This window comes from Theropithecus gelada, chromosome 4 (genome assembly GCF_003255815.1).
Source record: "Theropithecus gelada isolate Dixy chromosome 4, Tgel_1.0, whole genome shotgun sequence".
NCBI lineage: Eukaryota > Metazoa > Chordata > Mammalia > Primates > Cercopithecidae > Theropithecus > Theropithecus gelada.
Genome location: NC_037671.1, coordinates 46,615,107 through 46,642,984, shown reverse-complemented (window position 1 = coordinate 46,642,984; position 27,878 = coordinate 46,615,107). Strand labels below are relative to the sequence as shown.

General features: G+C 51.9%; 3 protein-coding genes across 15 annotated transcripts; 2 read left to right on the top strand and 1 right to left on the bottom strand.

Annotated features, from left to right (window-relative positions):
- Positions 1 to 260: 260 nt before the first annotated feature.
- Positions 261 to 8,098, top strand: NFKBIE (NFKB inhibitor epsilon). Its single transcript, XM_025384268.1, is given in 6 exon segments — positions 261 to 1,042; positions 3,367 to 3,469; positions 4,179 to 4,401; positions 5,739 to 5,827; positions 5,995 to 6,234; positions 6,994 to 8,098. Coding segments are annotated over 6 exon segments (1,503 nt in total). The 3' UTR covers positions 7,060 to 8,098.
- A 290-nt stretch (positions 8,099 to 8,388) lies between these two features.
- SLC35B2 (solute carrier family 35 member B2) lies at positions 8,389 to 12,161 on the top strand. 8 transcript variants are annotated; one of them, XM_025384269.1, is made up of 4 exons: positions 8,389 to 8,504; positions 9,414 to 9,607; positions 9,793 to 9,947; positions 10,626 to 12,161. In XM_025384269.1, the coding sequence occupies exons 1-4, from the start codon at positions 8,467 to 8,469 to the stop codon at positions 11,562 to 11,564; spliced, it is 1,326 nt and encodes a 441-aa protein (XP_025240054.1). In that variant the 5' UTR covers positions 8,389 to 8,466; the 3' UTR covers positions 11,565 to 12,161. The 8 variants fall into 8 exon arrangements, with proteins under 8 accessions (XP_025240054.1, XP_025240061.1, XP_025240059.1 ...); XM_025384276.1 differs by lacking the exon at positions 8,389 to 8,504 and adding an exon at positions 8,708 to 8,887 and having other exon boundaries at positions 9,793 to 9,951; XM_025384273.1 differs by lacking the exon at positions 8,389 to 8,504 and adding an exon at positions 8,714 to 8,887 and having other exon boundaries at positions 9,797 to 9,947.
- A 190-nt stretch (positions 12,162 to 12,351) lies between these two features.
- HSP90AB1 (heat shock protein 90 alpha family class B member 1) lies at positions 12,352 to 19,704 on the bottom strand. Of its 6 annotated transcripts, none has more exons than XM_025384258.1 (12): positions 19,529 to 19,704; positions 17,126 to 17,272; positions 16,306 to 16,512; positions 16,043 to 16,202; positions 15,728 to 15,861; positions 15,286 to 15,594; positions 14,674 to 14,839; positions 14,280 to 14,470; positions 14,010 to 14,157; positions 13,626 to 13,894; positions 12,852 to 13,185; positions 12,352 to 12,741 (listed from the first exon to the last, which is right to left on the bottom strand). In XM_025384258.1, the coding sequence occupies exons 2-12, from the start codon at positions 17,270 to 17,272 to the stop codon at positions 12,632 to 12,634; spliced, it is 2,175 nt and encodes a 724-aa protein (XP_025240043.1). In that variant the 5' UTR covers positions 19,529 to 19,704; the 3' UTR covers positions 12,352 to 12,631. The 6 variants fall into 6 exon arrangements, with proteins under 6 accessions (XP_025240043.1, XP_025240046.1, XP_025240042.1 ...); XM_025384261.1 differs by lacking the exon at positions 19,529 to 19,704 and adding an exon at positions 18,671 to 19,334 and having other exon boundaries at positions 12,848 to 13,185; XM_025384257.1 differs by lacking the exon at positions 19,529 to 19,704 and adding an exon at positions 18,671 to 19,334.
- Positions 19,705 to 27,878: the final 8,174 nt, after the last annotated feature.

The window sequence follows — 27,878 nt, the reverse complement described above, 5'->3', positions numbered from 1 at the left end:
ACCCCCGTCTCTACTTGTAGTCCCAGTTACCCGGGAGGCTGAGGCAGGAGAACCGCTTGAACCCAGGAGGCGGAGGTTGCAGTGAGCCGAGATCACATCACTGCACTCCAGCCTGGGCAACAGATCAAGACTTGGTCGCGAAAAAATAAAAAATAAAAATAAAACGAATTAAGAAATAGAAGTGACAGAAGGAAACAGTACATGCGTGGAACTAATGAGTGAAGGAGGAAGGGGGAAACGGTGAATGAATGAATGAGTGAATGAATCAACGAAGGAGTGAGTCAAGGCCCGGGAACCACAGACTCCAAGCCTACGCAGAGCCCGGGAAGGGGGATTCCGGAGGGGCGGGGCCTCTTTCCGGAAGCGCCCGCCGGGGGCGGGGAGGGGGCGGGGCCACCGGCTTGCAGCGACCCTGTTGGTCCGGAGGGGCGGGGCGAGGAGGAGGACCCGCTTGGGCGGTTCGGCTGCCCACAGTAACCGCTGGGTGGACCCGGCCATCGCTCCGAACCTTGTCCTCGCTGTGCGCCGGCCCCTCGGAGCCCCACAGCCCGGGAAGGAGGCCGCCGCGGGCCGGGCGCCCGCTCTGCCAAGCGGACCCGCAACCCGGAAAGGCGGCGCGGCAGAGCCCGTAGCCGGATCCTGCTTAGACCGGGCCCCCGCGGGCCAGCGCCGCGGGCATGTCGGAGGCGCGGAAGGGGCCGGACGAGGCGGACGAGAGCCAGTACGACTCTGGCATTGAGTCTCTGCGCTCTCTGCGCTCCCTACCCGAGCCGACCTCGGCTCCCGCCTCCGGGCCCTCGGACGGCAGCCCCCAGCCCTGCACCCACCCTCCGGGGCCCGCCAAGGAACCACAGCAGAAGGAAGACGCGGATGGGGAGCGGGCTGATTCCACCTATGGCTCCTCCTCGCTCACCGAGAGCCTGTCCTTGCTGGGGGGTCCCGAGGCTGAGGACCCGGCCCCACGCCCGCCACTCCCCCACGTGGGGGCGCTGAGCCCTCAGCAGCTGGAAGCACTCACTTACATCTCCGAGGACGGAGACACGTGAGTATGGGGGCTAGGCTGAAGCGGGATGCTAACTCTGGGCCTGCCCAAGAGCCGCAACAGGCCGGGCACCCCTACTCCCCCGTGAGGATCCTTCAAGTCCCCATTCACTGTTCCAAACTCCAGACTTAACTCTCAGACAACTTTTGAGGTCCAGCCAGGCCATGGCATCATCTCTGTTCTCCCATTTCGGGGTGGGCAGAGCTGGCAGGACCCTTAACTCAGGGACCCCAGCCAGCATCTTGGAAATCTACCAATAATCCACCCTTAGGAAGAGAAAATTCCCCTGACCGAGTCCAGTTTTTTTGTTTCTTCTTGCTGGGGAAGGGGACATCCTTATTTGCTCAATATCTGGGATTCCCAGTTCCTGACCTCAGAATGCTCTGTCTCCAGGAGCAACAGGTGCCAGTTACAGGTTGCCAGTAGGGGCCAGGAAGCTAGGCGTGGGGGTGCCACCAGGGTGTAGGATTGGGGCTGGTCCTCAGGAGGAGGGGGTGAGCCAGGCTGGGGCACTCTTGCCCCAGCAGACAGATAGGCGGCTGGCTGCCCCAGCTTACTTCCTCCTCTGCTAAGAAAGGGGAAGTGAGGGCTAGAGTCAGCGTCCCTGATATCCTCTACCTCCAGAGACCCCAAGTCCCACTAACTGTTGTGTCTTACTCCCTCACTTAACCCTTCCTCCTCCAGACCCAGGTGGAGTTTTGTGGGAGTGGGCCAGAGGGCAGTTGAAGTAAAAGGCAGTTGTGTGTGATGGGTTGGCCAACTGAGGATTTAGCCCCCCAGGAAGAAGAAAACATTGACAGAGGAGGGAAAGGTTGGGATCTGGGGATGAGAAATAGAGCTGGGGAGGGCCAGAATCCCTGATCAAGGGTGCTCATATAAATAGGAGTAGGGGAGGCAGGAGGTGGCTGTCCTAACCTGCTTTTTGGAGATGCAGGGTCCCAATCCTGGGTGGCCATTGATAAAGATAGCTGGTGCACACAGTGGGTGGGAGAGGAGTGACCCAGTCCTTTCTGTACTCTGCCTGGATCACCAGCCCTCAGGTCCAGAACCCCAAGGTTTTGGGGGCTGCATGCAGGATACCTCTGATGACCTTTGATCCAAGGAGAGGGAACTTTTGACACTGCCGTCTTTTGTTAGCCTCTCAGCCTCAGCCTTTTCCATCTCTAGTTAGAAGCAGGTGTTGTGTCCAGACTGGGTGTGTGTGTGGAGGGGAGAAGTGTCCGGGCTTCCCAGTGAGTCCCCAGAGAGGAGGGGCACTTTCCTCCCTCCGTTGGAGGTGTCTGGGCTGTGGGAGGTATGGAAGTGGGAAGAGGAAGTGGGAGGAGGGGATACTGGGGAAGAGAGGGAGGTGGCTGCAAGAATGTGACCCAGAGAGCAGGCCCTGGCCGAGGGGATTTCCAGAGCAGTTCCTCCCTCCCTCCGTCACTCTCCTGGGCCTCTCCTGCTGCCTGCCGCCGAAGCCTGCCGCCCTCCTGCCTAAGCAGTCCCCTCCCCAGTCCAGACGGGCCTTTTAGCCAAGCTACCCCCCTCACTAATGCCCCAAGGCAGCTGTCCCGGCCTAGACCCTCCAGCACTGGCTTTCATTTTCCCCACCTGACGTGGGGGAAACCCCAAGACTGGAACTTCCCCTCCCAACTGCCCCCATTACCCCTAGATTAAGGTTCTTGGCCCCCTCAACAAATACATTTTCTGCACTACAAAGACCTCCTCTTGGAGGTGCACACAGGAATGGATGGCCTCTGTTAGGCCCGACCTGGTCTGTGCTATCTGAGAGGTGTCTCTTGACTCCCAGGGAAGGGCAGCAGGACAGGATGCTGCACTGTCTCCTTGCTCCTCTTCCAAGAGTTTCTGTGTCTCTCCCTTGGAATGTGTAACATTGAGTTGCTTGGGGGTATGGGGTGACCCTGCATCTGTCTCCTTTCCTGTGAGCTGAGGTAGTGGGGTGCTCGGCCTGGAAACCCCCTCTGGACTACTTCGGCAGCTTTCAATTTGGCTTTGAGCTGCAGCTGGCCGGGCAGAGCCCTGAGGGCAAAGAGGAGTGGGTGTGGGCAGGCTGGACAGGAAGGCCCTTGTCCTGTCAGCACCCTGCCCACATGCCCACCCAGCCAAGGCCCTCCTGAAGGCCAGCAGTGGGAACTTGGAGCTCCAACCCCTAGGATCCTGGCTTCCCACACCAACCCTCACTTCCTGGCCCACACTCTCACTTCCTGAACGTACCCTATGGGTAGCTAGTTAAAGTTTGATGTGTTCCTTCTAACCCCAAGACCCCAACCCACTCCCTCTGGCCTGGGCCCTAACGCTAAGCCCCGCCTCTGCTCCCCTAGGCTGGTCCACCTGGCAGTGATTCACGAGGCCCCAGCGGTGCTGCTCTGTTGCCTGGCTTTGCTGCCCCAGGAGGTCCTGGACATTCAAAATAACCTTTACCAGGTTGGTGGCGAGAGAGGGTTGTGCCTAGATACCTGTTTGTGCCCTGGCAGCCATCCCCAGCAGGCACACCAGTCCAAAGGCTGCTCACTTAGGAAACCAAATGCCAGACACTGAGCTAGAAACTGAGGAGACAGACACAAGTAAGACATGGCCTCTGCGCTGAGGTGCTTGCAGCCTGGGCTGGGGGACTCATATCACCAGCTAAATACACAGCCTGGTGACAAGAGTTGTGATAGAGACACATACCAGCTGCTATAGGGTCCAGGGTCTGTGTGCAGCAGCCAGGGAAGGCTTACAGAGGAGATGACATCTGAATGGAGCCTTAACAGAGAGTTTTGCCAGGGAGAGACTGCCTGGTGCCTCTCTTTCCTCCTGCAGCCTAACCTCTGGGGGTAACAGAGGTCTCCCCATGGGGTGAGGGGCTAGACTCTGCCCCCACATGTCCTTTCTCCAGGGCCTAAGGTGACTTACAAGAAAAGCAGGGAGCTACTTTCTTCACCTTTCTTCCAGAATTGAGGTCACAAGAGCTTGGTGGGGGAGGGGGTGACAGGAGAAGGGCTTGGTAGTATTTCCTTGGAAGAACAGGCTATGGCCTTAATAAGCTGCTTTCAAAGAAGATGCTGGCAGCTGGTGATTCTTGAGCCCAAGCATGTTCCCAGAGGTGGGAGCATGCTGCAGTGGCCCCATGACCCTCTGTTTGTGCCTCCAGACAGCACTCCATCTGGCTGTACATCTGGACCAACCGGGTGCAGTTCGGGCACTGGTGCTAAAGGGGGCCAGCCGGGCACTACAGGACCGGCATGGTGACACAGCCCTTCATGTGGCCTGCCAGCGCCAGCACCTGGCCTGTGCCCGCTGCCTGCTGGAGGGGCGGCCAGAGCCAGGCAGAGGAACATCTCACTCTCTGGACCTCCAGCTGCAAAACTGGCAAGGTGTGGACAGTCTTAAGGGCCTGTGGGATGAGGAGGGCATAGGAGATAGGGACCCCACTCTTGGGGAAGGGAGGGTCCCAGCTTGTCCATTGGTGCCCCTCCCACTCTAAGCACATAGATATTCCGTACATCTTTGCTAAATGAATGAATGGATGATTTGATTTTGAATTTACCCAGTACCTACTGTGTGCTGAGCAGAAAACTAAATCTTGCCCTTAAGATACTTAGTTTAAGGGCCGGGTACGGTGTCTCACGCCTGTAATCCCAGCACTTTGGGAAGCCAAGGCAGGTGGATCACGAGGTCAGGAGATCGAGACCATCCCAGCTAACATGGTGAAACCCCGTCTCTACTAATAATACAAAAAATTAGCCGGATGTGGTGATGGGCATCTGTAGTCCCAGCTACTCAGGAGGCTGAGGCAGGAGAATGGCGTGAACCCGGGAGGCGGAGCTTGCAGTGAGCCAAGATTGGGCCACTGCACTCCAGCCTGGGCGACAGAGAGAGACTCCATCTCAAAAAAAAGAAAAAAAAGATAGTTAGCTTAATAGAGATTAGATGACCTGATTCATTCATTCAACAGAAATGTACTGAGGGTTTTCTATGTGCCAGACATTATCTTGGGAGCTACACCTGCATCTGGGTGCAAAATAGAGAAAGGTTGAGATGAGCAATAAATATAAGAAGTGAACTGTATAATATCATAAAAGGAAGTAAGTGCTGTAGTAAAAAGTAGAGCAGAGTGAGAGGAAGGAATGTGGGGAGTAGGAGAGTTGATATGATTGTTAAATAGGGTGGCCCGGGAAGGCCTCATGGAGCCAGTGACATCTGAATAGGGCCTTGAAGGAGGTGAAGAATGTAAATTTGAATCGAAATCTCTATTACTAAGCAAGGGTCAGGAGTGTCCAGACCAGAAAGGAGAGTAAAAAGGCCAGGGGAGCACAGAAGGAAGTGGCCACTGAGAAAGGGCTGGGGTCATGAGGATCTTAGGTGGCTTTTCAGAAAAGGTGGCTTTCTGGGCCTGAAGGCAGGTTGTGTGTGTGTGTGTGTGTGTGTGTTGTGATTTGTGTATAGGAGGAGGGTGTTCTTTGGGGGTGTCACTCAGCAGTCTGACCCCTGAAGCATGAAAGTTTCAATAACATGACTCTGAAAAGGTGGAAACTTTGAGTTCCTTTCCCCTTAGACTTTTGAGGGGGTTTTGGGGTTTGCATTTTAACAGTCTTGTGATTAGAGACATTGAGTGGGCAGTGAGTCCCTTGGGGCTGAGTGATAGGGAGGTCCCAGAAGAGAGGGAGTTGGTGGATGCAGATGAGCAGCCCTCACCCTCACCCCATCCCAGGTCTGGCTTGTCTCCACATTGCCACCCTTCAGAAGAACCAACCACTCATGGAACTGCTGCTTCAGAATGGAGCTGACATTGACGTGCAGGTGAGGCAGCCAGCAAAGCACTGCCCAGCCCAGGGCCTGCCCCCACCTGACACAGCCCCAAGCCCCTGCCCAGCAGTCAGAAGTGGTGGCATTCACCTCCTTATCCAGAGCCCAGGCCCAGCACACTGCCTCTGAGGGCCTTGGCTGACATCCTTATTCCTCCCCAGGAGGGCACCAGTGGGAAGACAGCGCTGCACCTGGCTGTGGAAACCCAAGAGCGGGGCCTGGTACAGTTCCTGCTCCAGGCTGGTGCCCAGGTAGATGCCCGCATGCTGAACGGGTGCACACCCCTGCACCTGGCAGCTGGCCGGGGCCTCATGGGCATCTCATCCACTCTGTGCAAGGCGGGTGCTGACTCCCTGCTGCGGAACGTGGAGGATGAGACGCCCCAGGACCTCACTGAGGAAGTAAGAGGCATATGCTTTGCTCTCCAGGGCCTCACACACCCACAGCAGAGAGAGGTTCTGTCATTAGCTGAAAGGGCCAGGGAGCCAGGAGTCCTGGGGTATAACCAGGACTCTATCACTGACCAACTATGGGAACTTGAGCCTGTTTCCTTAGTTGGTCAGGACCAGGGAGCCAAATTTGGACCCCTACAGGGAGCCTGCAGTTAAAGTGAATCAGTGAAGTTGGCCAGGTATGAGACCATGGTGTAATGAGGCCTGTAAGAACCCAAAGAGCCATCCCTGGGGTCTCTGCACTCAGCTTCAGCACAGGCTTACAGAGCAGGAGTGTGGGCCAGTTTTTCCTGGTCCTGGAATTTTTTGGGAGGTGAAACCCAGATTTTCTGTACAGTCTTTCCTATTCTTAAATGTTCAGTGTAAAAAAAGAAACCTAAATGTTCTATGAGTACCCAGCACCCCCTCCACCACCCCCCAACAACAACAAACAACTCCAGGTCCATGGGCTGGATCACCTCTAAGGTCCCTCCTAAGTTGGATATTCTGGCATTATCTTAGAAAAGGAAGGCTTGCCTAAGTCCTCAGGGCTCCGCCAAGCCCAGAGGGGCCACTATTTTGAGGATTTGTATGAAGATTTGTTCCCTGATGGTCTTCAACTGTCATTTGGTGGGGAGGGAGTGGCCCAACAGGTTTCCCTGGGTCCCCTTTCCCAAGTTGCCTTTTCCCGTGTCCTCTGATCTTGCTTCTCTCCATTCTCCTTCTCAGTCCCTTGTCCTTTTGCCCTTTGATGACCTGAAGATCTCAGGGAAACTGCTGCTGTGTACCGACTGAATCCAGGCAGAGTCTGGGATCCTCGGGGCTCCATCTCTTTCCATTTGGAAGCCGGAGTCATAACTGCTGCAGTTTGGGCCCAGGCTGTGTGTTCTTCTGGTGCCCTAGGGACTGCTGTGGCCAGAGCCTGGGGCCAGCCAGTACAGTCCTGAGCTGAGGAGGAGGGACTGCAAGTGAGAGACAGCCAGTCTGGAAGGAAGAGCTTTCCAGGTGGACAGGGATTCTTGGAAGATCCCCAAAGTCCCAGGTATCCTGGGTGAAGCCTGTTTGCCTCTCTTGAAAATGGCAGGTGCTCTTGTGTGTACCCATGTTGGGTCAGGCTGAAACTGCCAACCAGTGGGAAACATGGACTCTCCTGAGTGAGAAGAGACTGAAATAGGAGCAAGCAGAACCCTGAGGGGTGTCCCATCTTATTGCTGTTGAGGACCCTTAAACACTGCTGTTTAAAGACTTCACAGGGAAGGTTCTGAACTGAGCCACTGGGGAAGGAACTTTCAGTAACATGACACTAAAATGGCAAGAGATGTTAAAAAAAGCTTTTCCCTTCTAGAGCTGTTTTGCGCGCATGCATGTCTGTGTGCATTGGGGCTTTTTAGACAGGCCTGCCCTGTGGCTTTGTCGTGGAGGTAGAGAGAAGGAAATTGTGCCCTGAGCACGGTAGGACCTTGCTGGGTGGGGTCAGAGGCCAGTAGTCCCCAGGCCTTTCTCTGTGTCCAGCACAGACCCTGTCCTTGCTGTGGAAATGATGAGGGATAGAAAGAGAGGAGGAAGAATGAGAGGACACAGGCCCTGGAGCCCTCACCACTGCCCTGGGGGCTGCCATCTGGAGGAGCCTGGCGACAAGGGTAACCCAGGGAGGCTGGGCACAAGGGAGCTGAGTCCACGTTTTTCCTCCCATTCCTCACCTTCGAGGGCCCTGCTAGGTCAGCCCTATGCTGGCATGAAGAGCGTGGGGCAATAAACCAGCACAGTCGCTGACCACTCATCCAGTGAGGGAGACAGCCGTTAAAAGCATAAACATCCAAATAAAGATGTCCTTACAAGTTGCAGTGGGTGCTATGAAGGGAAAAGAATAATGGGAAGGAAAAGGATGGAGTCGGTAGAGGGTTATGCTTTTTGTGGTCCGGGAACCCCGCCTGAGGAGTATCACCTCAACTGGGATGTAAGGATGAGTAAAGGGATGGGGGCAGAGCATTTGGGGGAAGGCCTGTGAATTAGAGGAAATGAGAGCAAGCCAGCGGGGCTTCACAGCGGGTGAGTGAGTGGGCGAGGAACGCTGGCGAGGCCATGTAGAGCCTCGAAAGTCATGGGAAGTGGGGGGACAGAATTACTACCCAGCCAACAAAGGAAAGAGACACCTTCGTCCTGTCAGAAAACGGGGAAACTAACACAGAGGAGGGGCTTGGGATGCAGAGCCTCAATGTCCTGTCCGCAAGATGGCAATGGTCACCATGACCTCTGGGACGCTTATGAAGGCCAAAGGCGATGACGAAGCACAGGGGAGGCGCCAGGCGGGCGCATCTTCAGGGCTGGCGCTCCCGGCGCCCAGGGGCAGCCCAGCTCCCCGGAACCCGAGCCGCGTCTGCCTCCGGGCCGCGCGGGGGCGCTGTGGCCCGGCGACGGCCCGGGGCGCTGCGTGGTCGCGGCAGGGGCGGAGGGGACCGCGGGGAGGGAGGCGGGAAGAGCGCGGCACTTCCGCTGGCCGCTGGCTCGCTGGCCGCTCCTGGAGGCGGCGGCGGGAGCGGAGGGAGCGCAGGGGGCGCGCGGCCCGGGGACTCGCATTCCCCGGTCCCCCTCCACCCCACGCGGCCTGGACCATGGACGCCAGGTGGGGGCTAGGGCAGCGGTGAGCTCACGTGACCGAGCCCCCGGGCCACGTGACTGCCGCACATCTGCACGGGGGGCCGGGTGGGGTCCCGGCTGCTCGGCGGTCAGCCAGCATAGGAGCCAGTGGGGATAGGGGGTGCGGCTTGGTTTTGTGCTCCCTGGGGAGCGCTTCGGGCGGAGGGGCAGGGTACCCTGACGCCCCGGGAACGTGGAGGGGAGGGTGGGGGAAGGGGCGCTGCGTCTGGCCTGAGTAGCGGGCTAGCGCTGGAGGGAACAGAGGAGACCTGTGTGGCTAGAGGGGCGGATCCGCCCCCGGGGAGGGATGAAGCCCTGCCGGGCCAGCGCCGGCGTCCCTTCGCCCCCCTTCGAGAGAGAAAGAGAGAGAGAGAGAGAGAGAGAGACTCTTTGTCCGGGCCGGAGCTGCAGCGGAGGGGGCGGGGAGACTCCGGGCACTACTCCAGTGTAGTCCCCTCTGGAGGGCGGGGGGGATAACTGCGCCCTAATGCTTATGTCCGCTTTCCTTACAGGTGGTGGGCAGTGGTGGTGCTGGCTGCGTTCCCCTCCCTAGGGGCGGGTGGGGAGACTCCCGAAGCCCCGCCGGAGTCATGGACCCAGCTATGGTTCTTCCGATTTTTGGTGAATGCTGCTGGCTATGCCAGCTTTATGGTACCTGGCTACCTCCTGGTGCAGTACTTCAGGCGGAAGAACTACCTGGAGACCGGTGTGTGAAGAAAGGGCGGGGAAGTGAGCTAGGTCGGGAAGGAGGGTATTTGGCCAGCAGTCCAAACGGGATATGACTTCGAGAGGGCGGGAGGAGGGTAGGCCGGACAGCAGGGCAGGCTGGCTGCTCTGGGGAAGAGGAAGTGCCACGGAGATTTGGGGCTTGACTTTGTGTGCTTTCTTCAGGTAGGGGCCTCTGCTTTCCCCTGGTGAAAGCTTGTGTCTTTGGCAATGAGCCCAAGGCCTCTGATGAGGTTCCCCTGGCGCCCCGAACAGAGGCGGCAGAGACCACCCCGATGTGGCAGGCCCTGAAGCTGCTTTTCTGTGCCACAGGACTCCAGGTGGGTAGGTGGGCTCAGGCTCTCTTCCTGGGTTGGATGCTGGTGGGCAGGGATTCTGCGAAGGTTTCCATTTTACCAGTCCCAGAGCTTTGCTAGTTGGTGTGTTTTGTGTCCTGCTCCCAGAGGCACACTGCACCTCCATCTTGGAGGTGTTTGGGGGAAATGCTCTTTTCTTTCCTCTTCTCTCCAGCACTGGTACTGAAAGTTCATACTGTTGTTTCGAGATGTGTGGTGCAGAAGACTTGCCCTATTCTCTGTGATTTCTACTGTGCCGTTATTATACTTCCTTCCTGCACTGGTGTCTCACATACTGTAAACCCACTGATAAAATTGTGGGGGAGCCATTCAGCCTTCCCCCAGCACTGCATGTGAGAGAGTGCAAAGATGCGGGCCCCATGGCATTTTACAGTGGGTACTAGTTCTACCTTGAATATCATGTTGAACTACAGATATCCAATTCTGAGTTCTTGCCTCCCTGAATTGGTTTTTCACACACAGTTGATTCCCTACAAGGTGAACCCAGACTTGGGAGAAGAAACTTCTACAGAGGAACCAAAAAGTGTATATTTTCCTTTGAATCACTATAGGCATCATCCTGAAGAAGAGGGAGAAGTCAATTTTTGTCTGCCTTTTCATTATCTTGCTTATTGTCTCCTTTGCCTCTACCTTCCCCAACAGGTATCTTACCTGACTTGGGGTGTGCTGCAGGAAAGAGTGATGACCCGTAGCTATGGGGCCACAGCCACATCACCGGGTGAGCGCTTTACAGACTCGCAGTTCCTGGTGCTAATGAACCGAGTGCTGGCACTGATTGTGGCTGGCCTCTCCTGTGTCCTCTGCAAGCAGCCCCGGCATGGGGCACCCATGTACCGGTACTCCTTTGCGAGTCTGTCCAATGTGCTTAGCAGCTGGTGCCAATACGAAGCTCTTAAGTTCGTCAGCTTCCCCACCCAGGTGCTGGCCAAGGCCTCTAAGGTGATCCCTGTCATGCTGATGGGAAAGCTTGTGTCTCGGCGCAGCTATGAACACTGGGAGTACCTGACAGCCACCCTCATCTCCATCGGGGTCAGCATGTTTCTGCTATCCAGCGGACCAGAGCCCCGCAGCTCTCCGGCCACCACACTCTCAGGCCTCATCTTACTGGCAGGTTATATTGCTTTTGACAGCTTCACTTCAAACTGGCAGGATGCCCTATTTGCCTATAAGATGTCATCGGTGCAGATGATGTTTGGGGTCAATTTCTTCTCCTGCCTCTTCACAGTAGGCTCACTGCTAGAACAGGGGGCCCTCCTGGAGGGAACCCGCTTCATGGGGCGACACAGTGAGTTTGCTGCCCATGCCCTGCTACTCTCCATCTGCTCTGCATGTGGCCAGCTCTTCATCTTTTACACCATTGGGCAGTTCGGGGCTGCCGTCTTCACCATCATCATGACCCTCCGCCAGGCCTTTGCCATCCTTCTTTCCTGCCTTCTCTATGGCCACACTGTCACTGTGGTGGGAGGGCTGGGAGTGGCTGTGGTCTTTGCTGCCCTCCTGCTCAGAGTCTACGCACGGGGCCGTCTAAAGCAACGGGGAAAGAAGGCTGTGCCTGTTGAGTCTCCTGTGCAGAAGGTTTGAGGGTGGAGAGGGCCTGAGGGGTGAAGTGAAATAGTCTTCTCACCATTTTCTCCTACTGTAACCCGAGGGAGCTGGCTCAAAGGGCAAAATGCAGGTGTTTTCTCAGTATCATAGACTCTGCAGCAGGGGGTGGGGAGCCCAGGAGGCAGCCTTCCCTTTTGCCTTAAGTCACCCATCTTCCAGCAGACAGTTTATTCTGAGCCCCAGGGTAGAGACAGTCCTCAGTGAGGGGGAGTTTGGGGTCAAGAGGGCATAGGTAGGTTCCACAGTTCCCCCTCCCAGAAGTTTCCTTAAGTCTTGCCCTAGCTGTGCTCTGCTGCCTTCCAGACTCCCTCCCCTCTGCAAATACCTGCATTTCTTACCCTGGTGAGAAAAGCACAAGCGGTGTAGGCTCCAATGCTGCTTTCCCAGGAGGGTGAAGTGAAGATGGTGCTGTGTTGTGGAAAGGGGATGCAGATCCCTGCCCAGCACCACCACCTCCTATGCTCCTGGATCCCTAGGCTCTACTCCATGAGCCTGTTGTAGGTTTTGGTACTTTAGAAATGTAACTTTTTGCTCTTATAATTTTATTTTATTAAATTAAATTACTGTAATGGACTTGGTCCTGTGTTTTGGTTGACTGAAAAGGATTATATGGTAGTTTTTCAGAAAAACTGCCTTTAGCTTCAGTGTGTGCACTCTTAGCTACAAAACCAGCTCAACTTGCTGTGCTCATGAAAACAGCAAGAGCTGGGGGGATAGAGAAGCTAGGGAAGAATAACATCCACTTCACAAGGGAGAGCAGAACTGTATAAAAACGGCATATTCTTTATTTTGCATACTTTAATTTCAGAACAAAATGAAAATAAAATAAACCACAACACACAACATCCAATCCTGCTGTCAGAGTAGAGAGGGAATGGGGCTTGACACCCTTGGTTTCCTGCCTTCAACACAAGGACAGGAGAGGAAAAACAACACTAGACATCAGCAGGGGGAGGCAGGTGGGACAGGGGCACTTGAGGCTGCAGTGGGAGCCACGGGGACACTATACAAGGGCACAAGTTTTCCAACTATGAACTTCTAACCTAATCAACTTCTTCCATGCGAGACGCATCCTCATCACCCTCAAGAGGGGGGATCTCATCAGGAACTGCAGCACTGGGTTCCTCTGCTGCCACTTCATCTTCATCAATACCTAAAGTAAAATTAAGCCATGTAAGACTTGACTAAATAGCATTAAGTCAAATCCAGACAGGAGCCTAGTTGCACAAACTCCTTGCCACATCAAGTACCAAAGCTGCTTACCTAGACCTAGCTTGATCATGCGGTAGATGCGGTTGGAGTGGGTCTGGGGATCCTCAAGGGAAAAGCCTGAAGAGAGCAGGGCGGTTTCAAACAGCAGCACCACCAGGTCCTTAACTGCCTTATCATTCTTGTCGGCCTCAGCCTTCTGCCGCAGAGTCTCCACAATGGGGTGGTCAGGGTTGATCTCCAGGTGCTTTTTAGCCATCATATAGCCCATGGTGGAGTTGTCCCGAAGTGCCTGGGCTTTCATGATCCGCTCCATATTGGCTGTCCAGCCATAGGTGCTGGTCACAATGCAGCAGGGTGAAGACACAAGCCTATTGGAGATTGTCACCTGTGGACAATCACAAAAGCCTTAGATTTGCATTAGATCAGTGACCACTTTGAAAGAGAAAACGGACACTATCAAGCCTGTAATTCCAACAGGGGGAGGAGGAGGTGGGGCCGATCACTTGAGTTTGAGACCGGGTGTGGTGGCACATGTCTGTAATCCCAGCCACTCAGGAGACTTGAATTTGCAGTGAGCTGAGATCCAGTCCAAAAAAAAAAGAAAATGATATTTTATCTACTCTCACAAGTTAACTGAAGCAATGCCTAATCTGTGCCAAATTTTATTAAAATAGCCTTAAACCTGGCTAGGGAAGAGAACAAGAGGCAAGGCTCCAAACAGTAAACAGGGTGCCTCAAGCCACTAATTGTGTAGAAACATGATTGTGAGGGAGCCCACCTCAAAGGTATGTTACAAAATATACCCTAAGCTCCAGAATGGCTTACCTTCTCAACCTTCTTATCTAAGATTTCTTTCATGAGCTTGCAAAGGTTCTCAAACTTTGCCTTGCTCTCTTCCATCTTCTTCTTCTCCTCCTCATCCTCAGGCAGCTCCAGACCCTCCTTGGTAACTGAGACCAGGCTCTTCCCATCAAACTCCTTGAGCTGCTGCACACAGTACTCGTCAATGGGCTCGGTCATATATACCACCTCGAAGCCCCGTTTCCGCACTCGCTCCACAAAAGCTGAGTTGGCCACCTGCTCTTTGCTCTCACCTGTAGGGTAATTAAATGGACTCAGTGACTAAAATGCCTCATACTGCCAGTTCCTAGGTAGCCCTGAAATGTGCTCCCCACTCCTCCAAAAAGGCTTCCATCAGAACCAACGCACCAGTGATGTAATAGATAGACTTCTGTGTCTCCTTCATGCGAGAAACATACTCTGACAGAGATGTCATCTCATCTCCAGACTGGGAGGTGTGATAGCGCAGCAGCTCAGACAGGCGGCGGCGGTTAGTGGAGTCCTCGTGGATTCCAAGCTTGAAGGGTGGGAAGAGAAAAAACAATCCAACTTAACTACAATTCACTTTCTATGTGAATGGAAAAATTTGTTAGTAATTACTAAGAAAGTAGTAAAGGGAATAAGCATTTGCCTCTTTACCTTGAGATTTTTAGAGAATGCCTCATAGAATTTCTTGTAATTCTCCTTGTCTTCTGCCAGCTCAGAGAAGAGCTCAAGACACTTCTTAACAATGTTTTTACGAATGACTTTCAAGATTTTGCTCTGCTGGAGCATTTCTCGGGAGATGTTCAGGGGCAGATCCTCAGAGTCAACCACACCACGAATAAAATCTGCCATCAACCAGGATGAGAAAGCTCAATAAAAATAGCTAGACCAGAGCTGGTACCTAGATTCAAACAGAAGGCTCTAATAGCCTCCTGAACCCTTATACTTACTATGCATTGCAGAAAATCCTTAACCTAGGATATTCTGGCAGAATGCCGAAAACCTCCCAAGACTTCACCCAACTAAATTAAGCCAAGGAAATACTCACTGAGATACTCTGGTATTAACTCATCACAGCTGTCCATGATGAACACACGACGGACATAGAGTTTGATGTTGTTCTTTTTCTTCTTGTTCTCAAAAAGGTCAAAGGGAGCCCGACGAGGAATGAATAGCAATGCCCTGAATTCCAACTGACCTTCTACAGAAAAGTGCTGGAAAAAAACCAAAAAATAAGCAAGTGATACATTTCAAAAGAGGGCCTTTTAGCCCCAACACCAAATTACCTAAAAATGGAAGAATGATCCTCCCTAAGCCTAACGGATAGAGCGCACACACAGGCAGTTCCCGAGAAAACTGAGCCTTAATGCCCTCAACGATCTAGACGAATACTAGCTGTATACAGAAAACAGTCCGCTCTGATCAGAACCCTGGATGTGTAAGGCTGCCAACAGACATTACCCAGATTTCCTTTAGAGAAAGTGAGGTCATTAGGAAGGATGGCACTTCACTATGACCAGGTAATCAGTAAGTGAAAATACATGGCTCTCACATTTCTGTTATCAGCTGGACACGTTCCATGTGTCTATTACCTGCCAACACTCTTCCACTTATTCCTCTCCATATTTGCATGTTGACCCAACATGCAAAGGCTTCTCACCTTGACTGCCAAGTGGTCTTCCCAGTCATTGGTGAGGCTCTTGTAGAATTCTCCATACTCCTCTTGGGTGATGTCATCAGGGTTTCTGGTCCAAATAGGCTTGGTCTTGTTTAGCTCTTCCTGATCAATGTATTTCTCTTTGATCTTCTTAGTTTTCTTCTTCTTATCCTTACCACTGTCATCCTCCTCATCTGAACCCACATCTTCGATCTTGGGCTTTTCTTCATCATCTTTATCTTCCTCTTCTTTCTCACCTTTCTCTTCCTCTGCCTCATCATCACTAATTTCCTTCTCTCGCTCCTTCTCCAACTAAGTAACAAAAACAGAAATTAGCCTTGGAGTACAAAACACCAGGAAAAGCAGAAGCCAGGGACCACGAGATTCTCCAGAACAGGAAACATCCTGCACGCTAAGTGTAAAAGGTTTAAAAGTCCATACTCACATAAAGGGTGATGGGATAGCCTATGAACTGAGAGTGCTTCTTCACTACTTCTTTGACCCGCCTCTCTTCTAAGTACTCTGTCTGATCTTCTTTAAGATGGAGGATCACTTTGGTACCTCTGCCAATGGGCTCACCTAGAAGAGTCAATCACAAGCGTGTAACAGGGCGAAAGTATATGCAGTTGAGACTTCACCAAATTAATAAAGTATTAGACGAACTGCTATGAAGAACTGCTTGACAGGATGCTCAAAATTTCTGCTACTGGTCAGCCCACAACTCTAACCCAGCTACCTTGTAACAGAAAAGCTAACTTACCATGGTCAGCCCGCACAGTGAAGGAACCTCCAGCAGAAGACTCCCAAGCATACTGTTCATCATCGTTGTGCTTTGTGATCACAACCACTTTCTCTGCCACCAGGTAGGCAGAATAAAAGCCAACACCAAACTGTCCAATCATGGAGATGTCTGCACCAGCCTGCCAACAAGTTTTTTTAAAAGTCAAACACAAAATTTAAAGCAGCAAAAAAATAAAGAACACTGATGAATATAAATGGTGTATGCCTACAGAACTGCAGTACCTGAAGAGCCTCCATGAATGCTTTAGTACCAGACTTGGCAATGGTTCCCAAATTATTTATGAGATCAGCTTTGGTCATCCCAATGCCTGTGTCTACCAAAGTCAGGGTACGTTCCTGAGGATTGGGGATGATGTCAATTTTCAGCTCTTTACCACTGTCCAACTTCGAAGGGTCTGTTAAGCTCTCATAGCGAATCTTGTCCAAGGCCTGAAAAGAATAAAAACAGCAACTTACTTTTGCTCTCTCCGAGACAGGCAATTGCTCTGTTGCCCAAGCTACAGTGCAGTAGTAGCAAGGATGACAGCTCACTGCAGCCTTGACCTCCCTGGTTCAAGCCATCCTCCACCCCAGCCTCCCAAGTAGCTGGGACTACAGGCACATGCCACTGTGCTCAACTAATATTTAATTTTTTGCAGAGACAAGGTCTGGCTGTTGCCCAGGCTGCCCTCGAAATCCTAGGCTCAAGTGATCCTCCTGCCTTGGCGTTACAGGTGTGAGTCAACACGCTCGGTCACTTTTGCTTTCTTAAAGCCCGTGTCTTCAAAGAAAATCTTGGTTTACCTCTCTCAGCCTCAAATCTGATTGCCCCTTATCTTGAGGCTTTAGAACTACAGTTAATTACATGAGCCCACTTTTTCTGGACATAGTCCCTTCCCTTTCAAGTTCAAGATGGCCAGAGAGTAAGACAAATCTTTTTGGAATAGTTGCAAGTTTACCCCCTTCAACAGTAGTCCCCAACAAAGGCCAAACCACTCCTTTCCTCTCTTCGAAGAGTGTCAAAAAAAATAAACACACCAAATATGGAAACCAGAGCACTTACATCAGAAGCATTAGAGATCAACTCCCGAAGAAAAATCTCCTTGTTGGAATAGAAGGTATTGATGATGAGAGACATGAGTTGAGCAATTTCTGCCTGAAAGGCAAAAGTCTCCACCTCCTCCTCTCCATGGTGCACTTCCTCAGGCATCTAAAATAAAAATTATCATTAATTACAAAACATGAAGGCCTCATATTTTAAAATCCTAAAGGTCATCTCATTTGTTAGGACCTTAAGAGTTGAGACTGGTTTGACCTGAGTACTATCCCTTCCGAAAAAACTGAAAAAGCATTCTCTTAAAAGATCTCAGGCTACACGCTAAGTGGGAAGCCTGAAAATTCAGAAGGAAAAAGAAAATAAGCTGAATGTTCTTCAACCAAATGTCACAGAACCCAGCTACTTAGAGTGGTGACAGCAGGCTCAGCGTCATCCGGTAGTATGGCAGAAACTCATAATGCTGGTCCAACCCAGGTATCCAGAGATCCCAGATAATCCTTACACAAATTTAAATGTGAAAATCACTACCTACAGTTCTTCATTTGGAGATCAAAGTAACTAGTTTGGCACTAACTTTAAACTGCTCCCCCTGAGATGTCTTCCTAAGACCAGCCCAAGGGCGGGACACTCCTACCCCACACTGCAGGGAGGAATAACCTGGGATCCAGAGGATACCCGCCCGAGGGGCAATTAAATCCGGACAAAGAATCGATAAGCCAAAAGCTCCACTACGACCCCTTCACAGGACAAAATTACAGCAGGCCCAAACCCAACACAAGGAAGATGGTGGCCGTTAACCACCAGACCGACACTCGTCACTGCCGGACATGCGTCGGCAGGGACCACGCGAGGAGGGGGCGCCGCCGTGCACCCTCCTTCGCCCCAGCATCCGGGCACTGGGGCGGGGCGCCAGAACCCAGAAGCTTCCAGAACAATCTCAGCTCTAGAGGATGGGCGCAGGAGGGAGCCCATGAATCTTCCAGAACCTGCCCCCCTCCCCGCCCCTCCTCCACCGGGACTGCAAGAAAGATCTGGAACGAGGGAGTATGGGGTGCTGGAGACCGAAAACTCTCCTCCCACACCATGAACCCTCACAGAAACAAAGCACCCAAGGCGGCTTTAACAACGCGTCCGGTAAGAGAGGTGGCAAAGCCAGTCCCACAGGGCCGTGCTGAGTCACCCAAGCAGGCACCCCCGCCATCCTGCGGTCCCCCTCCGACGCCCTATAGCCGCGTCCGGAAGTGGAGGGGCAAAAATGGCAGCGTCCCGGGCCGCGCGGCCACCACGTGCAGCTGCCCGCCGCGAACTGCCCCAGCCCCACAGCCCACCTCGCTACGGCTAGGAGGAGCCAAGAGAAAGCCCCACCGCCCAAACACACTGGAGAAAACCGAGGAAAACTCAAGAGCCCTCACCTACCACTACCCTCACCCTATGAAAATCCGGGACGTTATCCACAAGCCTAGATACCCGGTATCTAGGCTCCCTAAAGGACAGAAAAAAACAAGAACACGAAAGGCCAGTAAAAAAGCCTAGCGAAGAATTCGGCCTTACCTTGAAAAGAAAAGGCTTACACGTATTAGAGAAGAACGTGGGCTTGCTTTCTGATGACTAGGAAGCACAAAACGCTGCGCCGGAGTGACTAGAGAGAGCTACTGCGTGCCCCAAGTCTCCCTATATAGGGCGAAGCACAGAACAGCCGCCCTCCCGTGGATCCCTCCGCCTTAAAGGATCATGCTTGTCAAGTCCCCAACTGCCGCCACCAGCCCACCTTGACGTCATGGTCCGAAAAAAGGAGGGGGCGGGGAAGAACCCAAGCAACGGATCCACCCACACGTTTGCTTGTGATCACAGCCCCATATCTTCACGTCTAGGACCTGACCCCATCAAGAGCTGGGATAAGGAGTGCTCATTTGGCATATACGGTGTCTCTACGGGCGAGGAATCCATTGACCTCTCTAAAAACCTGTGAGGCAGGAGTCCCCACACCCAAGGACAGGGCCCGGGGGAAACACCTAAAAAGAGCGGAGGCAGCTAACCACTCCGACCGCTGCTCCCATACCCAATCTTCTTCCTAGCATATGCCCTACACATTTCGCATCCCGACAGAGGGACTGGCATTCGGGACCCGACCTTGGGTAGCCCCAAATCCTGACTCTCCCAGGAGCAGAGGAAGGGCGGAGGGTTCGCGGTGTGGGGTATCTCAGCGTGGGGGGAGGGCGCCGGCCGGGGCCGGCGGGACTCTTTGCCGGCATGCGGCGGAAGGCGCGGCGGCGCTGCGGCTTTCCAGCAGTTTCCAGGCCTGTCTCGGCGGTCCCGCCCCAGCCCGCCCCCTCCCCGCGGGGCTCCGCCTCTCCGGCTGCGGCCAGAGCAGGGTTTTTGCAGCGACCCCACACGGGGACCGGCTCTGACCTGTCCCAGACGACGCGAGTACTGGCCCAATCCTCAGGGATGGGATGGAGCGTTGGGGAGGGATCGGCTGACCCCTCCTTCCCCGCGTCAATCACACAACACCCAAGCACCTGGGGCGACTCTGCCGGCGTACCGTTTTGCACTCTGAGACTGGAGTCGCTACGGGAGGGACCCCCTCCAGCCCCTGCGGCCGCCACGTACACGGAGCACGGGGACATGCGCCCTCCCTACGCAGGCACGTCAAGCCCTTTCTCAAGCTGGTTCGCTTTTTTTCTCCCACTTCCCTCCTGCAGCTATTTGGACGTGGGAAGGAGGGAGTCTCTAGGAGCCACTGCAGGGCAACAGGAGCTCTTGGAGGCCGCGTGAAGACGCCGGCCAGAGAGCGGCTGGCCAAGTTGTTCCCCTTCAGCCTTGGCACCAGAACCCCTAGGCCATACCCCTGGTCAGTGAACTGCGGCCGCCGTCTCTGGCCTGTCTCCGCCCTTTTGCCTGCCCTCCAGTCGGCAAGCTGTCCTTGCCTTTCCAAGGCGTCATCCGAAAGCCTGCTGGACCCACAGCCCCTCCAGGAGAGAATAGCCGCTCCCTGCTCTGTGCCCTGTAGATGTCCATCTAGTCTCCTTCCTGGCCCACCCCTAGGATGCTTGGGAAGAGTTTCCCCACAGCCACCCACGTCGTCCTCCCTCACCAGCCCTGTTGTTATCCAGTCTACATTCGTTAACAAGCTTTGTTGATGTGTTGAATACCAAAGAAAAAGGACGTCCCTTGCTTTCCTCTTCCTTGTCCCTGTCCACTTCTCCATGCCTGCCATCATCATCCCAATTTTATATCCTTTCTCCCTTTCATTATGGTCTGCAAAAAGCCTATGGCTGGGAGAAGTCTATAAGAAGGGGCATTGGGTGCTCTATTCCTGACCAAAACCGCAAACCAGAGGGAGTGTGATCCCTTAACATACCCTCTCCTTCTAAGCAGAGGGACCTACGTCATTAAAAATCTGCTCCCCAGTTCACAGAGAGCATTCACAAACTCTCACTGTCCTGTGAGCGGATGAAAGCCAGTGTGTACATTATATCAACAGGGAAGTGGATTTAGTGACTCCCAGGGTCCCTCTACTGAGAGCCCTTGCTGCGCTGGCTCCCTTTCTGCTCCAGAAATGGAGCAGGGATGTGATCTCACCCCTAGGACCCAAATTCAAAGCAGGAATCACTCCTGTGGATGGGCTTACCCTGAGTTGGATCCTTTCGGTGTCAAGACTCAGCTGCTTCCTGAAGACTTTCTAAATGGGAAAATCTCAAATCTTACACCAGCATAGAAATTCCACTTTCTCTGCTGGGCGCAGTGGCTCATACCTGTAATCCCAACACTTTGGGAGGCTGAGGTGGGTGGGTCACCCGAGGTCAGTAGTTTGCAACCAGCTTGGCCAACATGGTGAAACCTCCTCTCTACTAAAAATTAGCTGGGCGTGGTGGCGCTTGCCTGTAATCCCAGTTACTTGGGAGGCTGAGGCAGGAAAATCGCTTGAACTCGGGAGGCAGAGGTTGCAGTGAACCAAGACCACGCCATTGCACTCCACCCTGGGCAACAAAAGAGAAACTCCGTCTCAAAAAAAAAAAAAAAAAAAAAAAGGGCCGGGTGCAGTGGCTCTGCCTGTAATTCCAGCACTTTGGGAGGCGGAGGCCAGCGGATCACGAGGTCAGGAGTTCAAGACCAGCCTGGCCACTATGGTGAAACCTGTCTTTACTAAAAATATAAAAATTAGCCGGGCATGGTAGCGCCCGCCTGTAGTCCCAGCTACTTGGGAGGCTGAGGCAGGAGAATCACTTGAACCCGGGCAGCAGAGGTTGCAGTGAGCCGAGATCACACCGCTGCACTCCAGCCTAGGTGGCACAGTGAGACTCCGTCTCAAAAAAAAAAAAAAAAAACAGAAATTACACTTTCTCTTCCAGGAAGCCTTTCAGGACACCGCCTACCTGTGTCCACAAGCTCCATCCTTGGAGATCTTGGGGATGCAGAGGTGCATACACAGGACTGGGAGCCCTCAACACACTGAAGGCTACAGCAGGCCAAGTGTGAACCATAGGAGGATGGGAGAAGCAGCAGAGGCACTCAGCTCAGCTTGGGAAAGGGAGCAGTCTTAGGACCATGGCTAGCCAGGCCATGACATGGAAAGCATGGAAAGGCACAGAGCCCCACTAGAGGAACTATAGCTCAGGAACCCCAAAGGGAAGCACAAGGAGTTGAAAGTAGCCTTGCAGATGGGGGTTAGGTTGGAGAGGGCTGCAAATGCCACTGATAAGAAGTTCTGACCTTAAGGGTGAGAGAAGTGAAGGTTATTAAAGACAGGCTTAAAACTACTTCTTCCAGACTGGGCACGGGTGGCTCATGCCTGTAATCGCAGACTTTTGGGAGGCCAAGGCGGGTGGATCACCTGAGGTCGGTAGTTTGAGACCAGCCTGACTAACATGGAGAAACCCCGTCTCTACTAAAAATACAAAATTAGCCAGGTATGGTGGCACACGCCTGTAATCCCAGCTACTCAGTAGGCTGAGGCACGAGAATCACTTGAACCCAGGAGGCAGAGATTGCAGTGAGCCATGATTGCGCCATTGCACTCCAGCCTGGGCAACACGAGGGAGACTCTGTCTCAAAAAAAAAAACAAAAAACAAAAAAAAAACTACGTCTTCCGAAGCCTTATTCCCAGCAGCACTTGGAACCACCAGTGTTCCCAAGATCCCTTTTATTCCTCCATGAAACCTCCTAGGCCCAGCCCAACCTTCTGCTGTTGGAGGGTGGCCAGCTAAAGTAGGAATTAACAACCCAAGGCCTGCAGCTGGTGTGCCTGCTGTTTGTTTTTTGAATGGCCTGTGGGCCAAGAATGGTTTTTACACTTTTTTTTTTTTTTTTTTTTGAGACGGAGTCTTGCTCAGTTGCCCGGGCTGGAGTGCAGTGGTGCGATCTCGGCTCACTGCAAGCTCCACCTCCCGGGTTCACGCCATTCTCCTGCCTCAGCCTCCCGAGTAGCTGGGACTACAGGCGCCCGCCACCTCGCCCGGCTAATTTTTTTTTGTATTTTTAGTAGAGACGGGGTTTCACCATGTTAGCCAGGATGGTCTCGATCTCCTGACCTCGTGATCCACCCGTCTTGGCCTCCCAAAGTGCTGGAATTACAGGCGTGAGCCACCGCGCCCGGCTGGTTTTTACACTTTTTAATGGTTGAAAAAAAAATCAAAAGAAAGTTATTATTATTATTATTTTTTTTTTTTTTTTTTTGAGACGGAGTCTCGCTCTGTCGCCCAGGCTGGAGTACAGTGGCCGGATCTCAGCTCACTGCAAGCTCCGCCTCCCGGGTTTATGCCATTCTCCTGCCTCAGCCTCCCGATTAGCTGGGACTACAGGCGCCCGCCACCTCGCCCGGCTAGTTTTTTGTATTTTTTAGTAGAGACGGGGTTTCTCCGTGTTAGCCAGGATGGTCTCGATCTCCTGACCTCGTGATCCGCCCGTCTCGGCCTCCCAAAGTGCTGGGATTACAGGCTTGAGCCACCGCGCCCGGCCAGAAAGTTATTATTTTGACATGGGAAAATTATATGAAATTTGAATTTCTGTTTTCATGAAGTTTTTTTTTATTGTTGTTTTTTGGTTTTTGGGACAGAGTCTCACTCTTATCACCCAGGCTGGAGTGCAGTGGCAGGATCTCAGCTTACTGTGACCTCCACTTCCGAGGTTCAAGCGATTCTCCTGCCTGAGCCTCCCAAGTAGCTGGGATTACAGGCGCACACCACCACACCCGGCTAATTTTTGCATTTTTAGTAGAGACGGAGTTTCACCATGTTGACCAGGCTGGTTTCGAACTCCTGACCTCAGGTGATCTGCCTGCCTCAGCCTCCCAAAGTGCTGAGATTACAGGCATGAGCCACCGCGCCTGGCCAATTTTAACGAAGTTTTGTTGAAACACAGCCCTTGTCTTTGACTGCTTCTGTGCCATAAAGTCAAAGTCAATAGTTGTGACAGAAACCATAATGCTTGCAAACCGTAAAACATTTACTCTCTTGCCTTTTACAGAAAACGTTTGCAGACCCCTAAGCTCCATAAAGCTCAGTAAAGTCTTGCAGGGAGCACAGAGATTCAGCCTGGACAGAGTCTCTGGGGTTCAGAGAGGCCACTGAGGGGAATTAGATAAAGCTCAGTGGATGAATAAAACAACTCAGGGCAACAGGACATCAGAGATATGAGCATGGAGAGTAGCTGTGGACCCTGAACCCCTACAACAAGCAGCCTCTTAAGCTCAGTGCCTGCCAGGTGTGTCCCGTTACTTTCTGGGCCTTCCCAGTTCCATGAGGCTTAGCTCTCTGAATTCCTGAGGGAATACCCTGAACTGACACCCTCCAATACTAGTGAACCTGACATTCAGATGCATTGGACAATTGGGCAGGTCTGCACAGCCAGCGTGGACTCCACCTCTTTGCCTCCATTTTCACATTCCACTAGAACACAAGAGAAGTCTCTTGCACAATTTTTGCTCACTGTATTGTTAGTATTGTTATTTTTTTGATGTCATAGAAAATGGAAATTTTTGTTCATTTCCTGTTTCCCAGAGAGTTCAAAAAGCAATTGAGCAATTGAATTTTTGTTTATTGATCCAGCAAGTTGGTAAGCTAGCTTGTTAATTCTTAATTTGTCTATAAATGTTTTGATATATTTTATAGGTACAACCGTATCATGTGAAAACAATGACAGTTTGGTTTATCCTTTTCTGATTCTTGTATCTCTTATTTCTTGTTTTAATGCACCAGCTAGGACCTGCAGAACAAGATGACTGGAAATAGTGATTCTGGGCATCCCCATCTGATTCCTAATCAGAAAATGAAAGCTTCTAACACTTCACCATTGAACTTTTTTTTTTTTTTTTTGAGACAAGGTCCAGGGTCTTGCTCTGTTGTAGGGGCTGAAGTACAGTGGTACATAGCTTACTACAGCCTCAACTTCCCAGGCTCAGGCGATCCTGCCACTTCAACCCCCCAAGTAACTGGGACCACCATGCCTGGCTAATTTTTTTATTTTGTAGAGACGGGGTCTCCCTATGTTGCCCAGACTGGTCTCAAACTCCTGGGCTCAAGTGATGCTCCCACCTTGGCCTCCCAAAGTGCTGGGATTACAGGCATGAGCCACCCACACCCAGCTGAACATATTTACTCTTTCTATTCCTAACTTGCTATAAATTAAAAAAATAATAGTAATAAAACCACCATGCCCAGCTAATTTTTTTTTTTTTTTTTTTTGAGACGGAGTCTCGCTCTGTCGCCCAGGCTGCAGTGCAGTGGCGCGATCTCGGCTCACTGCAAGCTCCACTTCCCGGGTTCACGCCATTCTCCCGCCTCAGCCTCCGAGTAGCTGGGACTACAGGCGCCCGCCACCACGCCCGGCTAGTTTTTTGTATTTTTAGTAGAGACGGGGTTTCACCATGTTAGCCAGGATGGTCTCGATCTCCTGACCTCGTGATCCACCCGCCTCGGCCTCCCAAAGTGCTGGGATTACAGGCTTGAGCCACCGCGCCCGGCCGCTAATTTTTTAAAGTATCTGTAGAGACAGAGTCTTGTGCTGTTGCCCAAGCTGGTCTCAAACTCCTGGGCTGAAGCAGTCCTTCTGCCTTGGGTTCCCAAAGTGCTGGAATTACAGGCGTGAGCCACCAAAAGACAAAAGACTTTGTCTTTTCAATTTCTTTTCTGTCTAAAGTATGTCTTCTGCCAGGCGAGGTGGCTCATACCTGTAATCCCAGCACTTTGGGAGGTCGAGGTGGGCGGGGGCCAGGAGTTTGAGACAAGCCTGGCCAAAATGGTGAAATCCCTTCTCTACTAAAAATACAAAAATTAGCCAGGCGTGGTGGCAGGCACCTGTAATACCAGCTACTCGAGAGGCTGAGGCAGGAGAATCACTTGAACCCAGGAGGCGGAGTTTGCAGTGAGCCAAGATCACGCCACTGCACTCCAGCCTGGGTGAGACTCTGTCTTAAATAAATAAATAAATAAAATTTAAAAATAAAGTATGTCTTCATTTCTAAAATTGTTTTTCACGTCTTATCTCTTTTTTCTTGTACAATTTCACCAAAGGTTTGCTTGTCTTATTTATATATTTGTTTTCGACTTCTTTAATTTCTGTTTAATTTTTTTTTTTTAGACAGAGTCTCGTTCTGTCACCCAGGCTGGAGTGCAGTGATGCGATCTCGGCTCACTGCAACCTCCGTCTCCCAGGTTCAAGTGATTCTCCTGCCTCAGCCTCACTAGTAGCTGGGACAACAGGTGTGCCTGCACGCCACCACGCCTGGCTAATTTTTTTGTATTTTTAGTAGAGACAGGGTTCCACCATGTTGGCCAGTGGGGTCTGGAACTCCTGACCTCAAGTGATCCGCCTGCCTCAGCCTCCCAAAGTGCTGGGATTATAAGTGTAAGCCACAGTGCCTTGCCTAGTTCTGTTGTTCTTGTTCTATTTTCTTAACTTTAGTACTTAACACATTAATTTCAGCCTTTCTGTTTTTCCAACATAAGGATTTAAGGCTACAAATTTCTCCTTATGTACTATGTTTACTATAGTCCACAAATTACATATATTACAAATTTCAAATAATATTCAATATTTTTATTACAATTCAATTTTAAGGATTTTCTGATTTCTTATGGTATCTTCTTTAATTTAAAAGTGTTTTACATTTTCTTTTTTTTTTTTTCTTTTTTTTTTTTTTTTTGAGACGGAGTCTCGCTGTGCTCCCAGGCTGGAGTGCAGTGGCGTGATCTCGGCTCACTGCAAGCTCCGCCTCCCGGGTTCACGCCATTCTCCCACCTCAGCCTCCCAAGTAGCTGAGACTACAGGCGCCCGCCACCATGCCCGGCTAGTTTTTTGTATTTTTAGTAGAGACGGGGTTTCACCATGTTAGCCAGGACAGTCTCGATCTCCTGACCTCGTGATCCACCGACCTCGTGATCCACCCGCCTCGGCCTCCCAAAGTGCTGGGATTACAGGCTTACATTTTCAATTTTTTTTTTTTTTTGAGGCGGAGTCTCGCTCTGTTGCCCGGGCTGGAGTGCAATGGCACGATCTCGGCTCACTGCAAGCTCTGCCTCCCAGGTTCACGCCATTCTCCTGCCTCAGCCTCCCGAGTGACTGGGACTACAGGCGCCTGCCACCACGCCTGGCTAACTTTTTGTATTTTTAGTAGAGACAGGGTTTCATCGTGTTAGCCAGGATGGTCTCCATCTCCTGACCTTGTGATCCACCCGCCTCAGCCTCCCAAAGTGCTGGGATTACAGGCGTGAGCCACCACGCCCGGCATTTTCAATTATTTTTTACATACCCTTTAATTATGTTGTAGACATACAATGTGGTATGTATGTTACTGGCTCTTTTGTATTTGAGACTTTTTTTTTCTCTCTTTCTTTTTTGAGGCAGAGTCTCACTCTCGCCCAGGCTGGAGTGCAGTGGCCAGCTGATGGCCCACTGCAGCCTCAACCTCCTGGGCTCAAGCGATTCTCCCACCTCAGCCTCCCAAGTAGCTGGAACTACAGGCATATGTCACTGGCCCTGGCTGATTGTTTAATATTTTTTTGTAGAGATGGGATTTTGCCATGTTGTCTAGACTGGTCTCAAATGCCTGGGTTCAAGTGATCTGCCAGCGTCGGCCTCCCAAAGTGCTGTGATCACAGGCATGAGCCACCGTGCTGGGCCTGTATTTGAGACTTCGTTTGTAACTTTAGAAGGTGGTTAATATCTCTAAATGCTCCTTATGTGCTTGAGAAAAAACAAACAAACAAACAAAACCTAGTTGTTAGGTTAAATCTTTTTTTTTTTTTTTCGAGACGGAGTTTTGCTCTTGTTGCCCAGGCTGGAGTGCAATAGCGCAATCTCGGCTCACCACAACCTCCACCTCCCAGGTTCAAGCGATTCTCCTGCCTCAGCCTCCCGAGTAGCTGGGATTACAGCCATGCACCACCACACCCAGCTAATTTTGTATTTTTAGTAGAGACAGGGTTTCTCCATGTTGGTCAGGCTGGTCTCAAACTCCTGGCCTCAGGTGATCCGTCCGCCTCGGCCTCCCAAAGTGCTGGGATTACAGGCGTGAGCCACTGTGCCCAGCCAGGTTAAATCTATTAAATCAAACCTGTTAATTGTGTTGTTCAAAACAAACACACAAAAAACTGCTTGCATGCTTTTGTATTTGAGACTTTTTTTCTCTTTCCTTTTTTGAGACAGTGTCTCACTCTGTCGCCCAGGCTAGAGTGCAGCCCTTTATTCAAGAAAAATATAACCTACTTGAAGGCTGCACAGGACATAGCTTGGAGAAGAGAGAGGCTGAAGGTCTCTCTA

What these genes read in the sequence shown, in the direction of transcription:
- SLC35B2 (XM_025384269.1), top strand. Translation starts at nt 8,467, where the DNA reads ATGCAGAGCCTCAATGTCCTGTCCGCAAGATGGCAATG. An exon ending in CTGTCCGCAAGATGGCAATG is followed by an intron (nt 8,505 to 9,413) that starts GTCACCATGACC and finishes CTTTCCTTACAG; the next exon opens with GTGGTGGGCAGTGGTGGTGC. An exon ending in GAAGAACTACCTGGAGACCG is followed by an intron (nt 9,608 to 9,792) that starts GTGTGTGAAGAA and finishes TGCTTTCTTCAG; the next exon opens with GTAGGGGCCTCTGCTTTCCC.
- HSP90AB1 (XM_025384258.1), bottom strand. Translation starts at nt 17,272, where the DNA reads ATGCCTGAGGAAGTGCACCATGGAGAGGAGGAGGTGGAGACTTTTGCC. An exon ending in GTCTATCTATTACATCACTG is followed by an intron (nt 13,895 to 14,009) that starts GTGCGTTGGTTC and finishes ATTACCCTACAG; the next exon opens with GTGAGAGCAAAGAGCAGGTG. An exon ending in CATGATCAAGCTAGGTCTAG is followed by an intron (nt 12,742 to 12,851) that starts GTAAGCAGCTTT and finishes ATTTTACTTTAG; the next exon opens with GTATTGATGAAGATGAAGTG.